Source organism: Orycteropus afer, unplaced genomic scaffold (assembly GCF_000298275.1).
Source record: "Orycteropus afer afer isolate SDZICR_OR568_19922 unplaced genomic scaffold, OryAfe1.0 scaffold00220, whole genome shotgun sequence".
Classification (NCBI taxonomy): Eukaryota; Metazoa; Chordata; class Mammalia; order Tubulidentata; family Orycteropodidae; genus Orycteropus; species Orycteropus afer.
In genome coordinates, this window is record NW_006921807.1 from 2,842,608 (window position 1) to 2,850,431 (window position 7,824).

General features: G+C 36.8%; 1 protein-coding gene across 1 annotated transcript in view; it reads left to right on the forward strand.

The window, feature by feature from the left end:
- The window catches only part of BCHE (butyrylcholinesterase), a 109,616-nt gene that overhangs the window by 85,893 nt on the left and 15,899 nt on the right, over positions 1-7,824 (forward strand). Inside the window, exon 4 of the mRNA XM_007948719.2 lies at positions 4,828-4,994. Coding sequence (XP_007946910.1) covers positions 4,828-4,994 — 167 coding nt within the window. The remainder of the gene's footprint in view (positions 1-4,827; positions 4,995-7,824) is intronic.

Sequence of the window (7,824 nt, forward strand, 5' to 3'; positions counted from 1 at the left end):
GCACTTGACTGCTAACCAGAAGGCTGGCGGTTCAAACCCACCAGCCACTCCTCGGAAGGAACATGGGGCAATCTACTTCCATAGTGATACTGCCTTGGAAACCCAAGGAGGGGTCGCCATGAGTCGGGTCTGACTCAACGGCAAATAACAACAACAACAACAACAACATCACTACGAAAGTAGATTGCCCAACCTTCCTTCTGAGGAGTGGCTGAGAGGTTTGAACCTCCAGCCTTCTGGTTAGCAGTAAAGTGCCATAGGTATTACGTTACCAGAGCTCCTATGACCAAAGTAGGTGAGATGAATTCTGGCCATTCTCACTTCCAAGAAGCATTCTGGTTCCACTTCTTCCATGACAGATTTGTTAGTTCTTTTGTCAGTCTATGGTACTTGCAATATTCTTCACCAACACTACAAATCAAAAGCATCAACTCTTTCTTCTTCAGTCTTCCTTACTCAATGTCCAGCTCTCACATGCATATGAGATGATTGAAAATACCATGGCTTGGGTTAGGTGCACCTTAATCTTCAAAGAGACATCTTGGATCTTCAGTACGTTAAAGAAGTCTTTTACAGTAGATTTGCCCAGTGCAGTACATCTGATTTCTTGACTGCTGTTTCCATTGGTGTGCATTGTGGAACCAAGTAATATGAAATCTTTGATAACATGAATCTTTTCTCCATTTAACATGATGCTGCTTATTGGTCCAGTTGTGAGGATTTTCTTTATGTTGAATACAATCCATACTGCAAATTGTAGTCTTTAATCTTTATCAATAAGTGCTTCAAGTCACCTACACTTTCAGCAAGCAAATATGCATATTGCAGGTTGTTAATGAGCCTTCCTCCAAACCTGATGCCATGCTCTTCTTCATATAGTCCATTGTCTCAGATTATTTGCTCAGCATACAGAGTAAATAAGTATGATGAAACTTGCTCTTGAATGGAAAGTAACTAAAGCAAATGGAAGAAATGACCAGATGAAAGGTCTGAACAGAAGTTTTCAAAGAGCAGATCGAGAAGACACAGTCAATTATTATAATGGCATGCAAATAGCTAGAGTTAGAAAGCCAAAAGTGATGAACACTCTCAGCATTTCTCAAACTGAAAGAACTGAAGAACAAATCCAAGCCTTGAGTTGCAATATTGAAAGATTCTGTGGGCAAAATATTGAATGATATAGGAAACCTCCAAGAAAGATGGAAGGAATACACAGTCATTGCACAAAAAAGAATTGGCCAATGTTCATTCATTTCAGGAGGTGGCATGTGATCAAGAACCAATGGTAGTGAAAGAAGAAGTTGAAACTACACCAAAGGAACTGGCAAAAATAATAAGGTTTCAGTAATTGAGGGAATACCCATTGAAATGTTTCAACAAACACATGCTGCACTGGAGGCACTCATTTGGCCGTGCCAGGAGATTTGGAAGAGAGCTACCTGGCCAACTGACTGGAAGAGATCCATATTATACCCATTCCAAAGAAAAGTGATCCCACAGAATGTGGAAATTATCAAACAATATTATTACTATCACATGCAAGTAAAATCTTGCTTAAGATAATTCAGAAACAGTTGCAGAAGTACATTGACAGAAAACTCCCATGCAAGCTGGATTCAGATGAATACATGTAATGAGGTATGTCATTGCTGGTGTCACATGGATCTAGGCTAAAAGCAAATAATACAAAAATATATATATATTTACTTGTGTTTTATTGACTATGCAGAAGCATTTGATTTTGTGGATCATAACAAATTATGGATAATATTGAGAAGAATGGGAATTCCAGAACACTTAATTGTCCTCATGAGGAATAAGTCATTGGTCATGCAAAATTCTGTTGTGTCCTCTCCAATGTCATTTCCCCCAAGACCATATTTTCCAACTATTCATGCTTCTTTGCAGAATCCCTGGTGGTGTAGTGCCTAATTTTTGCATTCCACTCACCAGTAATTATCAATACATCTTGATTGCATAATTGGTCAATTTCAGACAGCAGATGGTGGTAAAATTTTTCAAATGCATCATCTTTGGTTTTGGTGTTTGATGCATAAATTTGAATAATAGTCATGTTAACTGGTCATCCTTACAGGCATTTTTTTATATTATCGTATCACTGATAGTAGTGCACTCCACAATAGACTTTGTATTGTAATTTTCTTTCTGATGATGAATGAATGCAGTGTCATTCCTCTTTACTTTGCCATTTCCAGCATAATAGACCCTAAAAAAAAAAAAAAAAAAAAAAAACTATTGCCATTGAGTTGGAGCCAACTCATAGTGACCCCTCCTTGGGTTTCCAAGGCAGTATCACCATGGAAGTAGATTGCCCAACCTTCCTTCTGAGGAGTGGCTGGTGAGTTTGAACCACCAGCCTTCTGGTTAGCAGTCAAATGCCTTAGGCACTACACCACCAGAGCTCCTATAATAGACCTCATGAATGTCCAATTCAAAAGAGTCAATACCAGTGCCTTCCAGTTTAGTAATGCCTAGAATATTGATCTTTAGGCTTTCTATTTCAATTTTTATGTCTTGTAGTTTTCCTAGATTCATATTCCATACATTTTATTTTCTAATTATTAATGGATGTTTCCAGCACTTTCTTCTAATTTTGAATTGTGACACATTAGTAAATGAAGGTCCTGAAAACTTAAGTCCATCCACGTCATTAAGGTCAACTCTACTTTGTGGAGCCAGACCTTCCCTATCATGTTTTGTGTGCCTACCATTCTGAAAGGCTTGTCTTCAGACGGTGTTTCCATGGGGAGCTCTGGTAAGCATTCTGGTGTAGTGCCTAAGGTATTTGACTGCTAATCAGAAGGCTGGTGGTTCAAACCCACCAGCCACTCCTCGGAAGGAAGATTGGGCCATCTACTTCAGTAGTGATACCACCTTGGAAACCCAAGGAGGAGTCGCCAGGAGTTAGATCTGACTACAGGGCAGTGCATGCATTTCCATGCTATTCATAAGATTTTCAGTGGCCAATATTTTTTTCATATATGAACTTGGCTCCATCCTTCTTCCTATTCTATCTTAGTCTGCAAGCTCCTCTGAAACCTATCCACCATGGGTAACCCTGCTTTTATTCAATATACTCGTGGCATGGCTTCCAGCATTACAACAAATGCAAGCCACTACTGACCCACACACTGACAGACAAGTGGTATGAAATACACTCCTTATTTATCCCTATTGTAATTCAAGTCCCTTTTCCAACCTTTCCCAACTTCCCTTTCTGATTCAATTCCCTTTTCCCTCTCCTTTTTCTGAAAACTTTTGTCCTTTTATTTAGACTTGTTTAGGCTACTTTATATTGTCTTGGAGCCCTAATGGTTCACTTGACTGCTAACCCAAAGTTGGTGGTTTGAAGCCACACAGTGGCTCCATGGGAGAAGGACCTGATGATTAGCTTCTATAAAGATTCCAAACCAAACTCACTGCCATCCAGTCAATTCCAACTCATAGCAACCCCCATTGGGGGTCTGAGACAGTAAATATTTACAGAAATAGATTGGCCATCTTTCTTTCATGGAGTCGCTGGTGGTTTTGAACCACCAACTTTCCATTTACCAGTCAAATGCCTTAGGCACTACACCACCAGATTACAGCCAAGAAAACCTTATGAAGCAGTTCTACTCTATCACATGGTTTAGCTATGAGTTGAAAATCAATTCGATGGCCCCCAACAACCACCAATCTTATATTTCCAATTCCCAATTTTCATGAATGTTCATGGTTATAAATTCCCTATGGGAAGCTATGCCTTTATATATTTACTTGTATTTCTATTACCCTAGCACACTGTCTGATTCCTAATAATAATAAAAATGTACTAAAGGGAGATCCATAAATTGCCAGTGATCTGATTGCATGGAGCCGCTTTCCAAAATATTGTCTTACAGTTTCTGTTTGTCTAACCTCGGTTGTAATATACTATTGAACATTATAATGTGAAAATGAACCCAAACTTATAAATTTCTAAAAATATATATATAATTAGTGGGTACAGATTTTCAAATCACAGCTAAAAGTATGGGGGATATCACACACAATTTAAAAAAAAAAAATTCAAATATGAAGGTTTTGAGTGGCCTTGGACCCATGAAGCTGGAGAATAAAAGATGTGGAAGCAAAAGTAAGAATTGGAGCAAAGACAAGGAAGTGAGAAAAAAAAATACAAGAAAAAAATAACAAATTCCTGTTAGCTAGAATGGAAGAGCATATCTAAAAATAAGCTTGGAACTCCAATGACACCTTGTTATTCCTTAGCCTTCAGCTGAACCCAATAGGAATTATTAAAGATTTTTAAGCAGTGAATAGATCAGAGAGAATATAAGATTCGCTTAAATGTAAGACGAAAGGCATTTCCTAGAGTAATGAGTTTATTACAAAATGAATAGTGTAGTAAGTCCCCAAATCAGGTAGAAGTGATAAGAACAGATAGAAGAAAAAAAAAATGCAAGAGATATTTTGAAAAGATTGGTACTGGACTAAGGGATGAGGATGACAGCAACCTGCCTTTTTTTTAAAAAAAAACATATTAGGATTTGAAAAAAAACTTAGCATTATTGCAATATATATTTTTTCCTGTATGTTAAGAAGAAATGCACGTAATCATAATCCTTTGAATTTCAATTTGTTCAATTTTAAGTAACCTCATGTTCCAAGGCACCAAATTAGTTCTCTTATGTTTAACATTGTAAAAATGAATCAACTATTCTTTTGTTTTTCTGACTTTTTAAAAGCCCTTGGTAACAGCTTTAGAGACAATACTTTTTTATCTAATAATTTTAAGATTATGTTATAATGTATCTCTTTATTCAGAAACCCGGCTGGGACCCAGAACAATAGTACAAGATGGCCAGTCTTCAAAAGCACTGAACAAAAATATTTATCCTTGAATACTGAGTCTTCAAGAATATACACTAAACTACGAGCTCAACAATGCCGATTCTGGACACAATTTTTTCCTAAAGTCTTGGAAATGACAGGTGTGTGTTTTCTTATTTTGATTAATTGTTGAGGAGCTATATAAAATGAGGGAAAGGTAAACAATCCAGTCTTTGGTGATGGTATTAATTACTATATGTATCCTCAAGTTTACAGTTACTTGATTCCAATGAGTACATTATTTTTAAAAACTTTTTTAAAGAAACTTTAGATATGTTTTGAGGACCTTTGTATATGACCTTCACCTCAAGATCAGCTAATAAAAGACAAAAGTCTTCTTAGATTTGTCAAGATTAATTTCTGTAGAAAATAGCTTATCATACTAACTTTTCAAGACCAGAATAGGTCTATAAAAGTAAGCCTCAAGATTCTCATATGATGGCAATATTGGATCTTTCAGTCTCCACAGGGTTGGAATAGGGACTATGCTGGTGTCTGTTCGTGAGACTCTACTCATAGAAATAATTGTTGGCCTCTTGTCTACATAGATTCTGAAACTCCTTGGAAATCTTCTCAGAATTATTCTTTTCTTTTCAGTATCTATAAATTTAGAGTGGTTGAAATCTGTAAGAGTTATCTACTGAGGGCCAAAACTGTTGGGACATAGTTGGGAACAATTCTTAAACTCTAATTAACTAGGTGTTATACAGTTTTCTGAATTTATTGCTCTGGTACTGTAAAACTTGACTGCTAACCAGAAGGCTGGCAGTTCATACCCACCACCCGCTCCTCAGAAGTAAGGTTGGGCAATCTATTTCTGTAGTGATACCTCCTCTGAAACTCAAGGAGGGGTCGCTATCATTCAGGTCCAACTCCACAGCACATAGCAACTGTAAACTTGGACCTTGTGGTATATCTGTCTGTAAGTAAATGTTTCTCCCGTTCTATATGCTGTAGCGGCTGGCACAGGACTGGGTAGTGTTTCATTCTGCTGTGCACAGGGTCACTATGAGTCGGAGAAGACTCAATGGCACCTAACAACAACAACAACAACATATATTGTAGACAGTTGTGCCATGGAACATAATTTTTAAAATGTCTTATATAAAAATTAACTTAATTTTCATGTGCCTCTTCATTGTAAATAAGCCTGTCCTCCTAACTGAGTTTTTTTTGTGTGTATATGTTCTACTGATTAACTATTTTATAGTTTAATTCTGTATAATTTTCCACTTTGTTTTGTATAAATGAAGAATTTTTTTTAAAAAAAGTAGCAAGAATATAAAACAAATAAACAAAACTAAAATATAAATTGTCCTCTGGAGGAGAGTAAAATTTAATAAGGAGAACTAATACACAGTCAGGAGCTCTGGTAGCATAGTGCCTAAGGCACTTGACTGCTAACCAGAAGGCTGGTGGTTCAAACCCACCAGCCACTCCTCAGAAGGAAGGTTGGGCATTCCTACTTCCGTAGTGATACTGCCTCGGAAACCCAAGGAGGGGTCGCTATGAGTCGGGCCGACTCGATGGCAAATAACAACAACAACAATAATACACAGTCACCACCTGTCTGTCAGTGGAGTTTTGTGTGTTGCTATGATGATTTCAAGGACTATTCCAGACAAGGATGGACTAGGAAGAAAAGCCTGGTGAACTGCTTCTGAAAATCTGCTAATGAAAATCCCGTGGATTACAATAGTCTGATCCCAACAGATAATGTGGATGGAGGAGAACATTTAATTCCAACGTACATGAGGTCACCAGTCAGGGACCAACACAACAGCAGTTAAGAACAACAGATATTCAGCCAAATTTTGTGGAATTAATTAATGGATAAATAAATGAATCAACATATAAAATAAACATAATATGTGCAGTTAAAATATAAGTTCTCAGAAACATTACTAAATAGGAGCAACCTTGATTTTTTAGGAAAATACTCCTAAATTTACATATATTTTAAAATTCAGATATTTCTAAATATTCTGAACTTTGAAATATTTATCTAAGAACACTTATTTCTATTACATAATATAGTATTCAGATAATAGTTAACTAATCTCTCAGGAAGTGATTACTTAGAAATCTATATGGAAGTGCTAAGAAATGTGGTATAGACATTCAGATTATTTCATAATCTATGAGTAAGAATCTATTTCCATCTACTTGAGGAATTAAATATATATCATCTTACTTTGATCTATTCTGAGAAAATTGGCATAAATCATTGCTTGATTCTAAAATGCTCAGCAGTTTACAATTCAAGTAATTATACAACTCTATTTTCTAATTTTACTTTTCAAATTAATCAACTTTCAACCTTCAGACATATTGCTGGTCAATTCCTTTAGGCATTTATTTAACATACACTGTAATTTTCAGACTATGTATTAGGTATCACAATAAAGTGTATGTATTTAGTGTCTTATTGAGAGAGTTCAGGGGGTTAGTTTCAGACATATATGTGCATTTTAGTGTTGAATTTAATTGTTTGATATACCTTTTGATTATCACACATTACTCACCAAAATTATAGTAATGTGCTCCATCTATTTGAGGGAGATTTCTGATACACCAGTGTTCTGTGTATTAGCAAATGTTCTGTGACATAAGATGCATCCAGAGATGGGCTTCTGTCTCCTTGGCAGAGCAACAGTGCTGCCTTGTGTCCTCTGGGTGTGAATAACAATGAGGTAACACACTTTATCTGCCAAGAACCCTGAAGAGATATCATTTACTTCACCATGGACTGAATAGAAGCTCTGATATCATAGTGCCTAAAGCACTTGACTGCTAACAACCAGAAGGCTGGCGGTTCAAACCCACCAGCCACTCCTCAGGGAGCTCTGGTAGCATAGTGCCTAAGGCACTTGACTGCTAACCAGAAGGCTGGCGGTTCAAACCCACCAGCCACTCCTCGGAAGGAAGGTT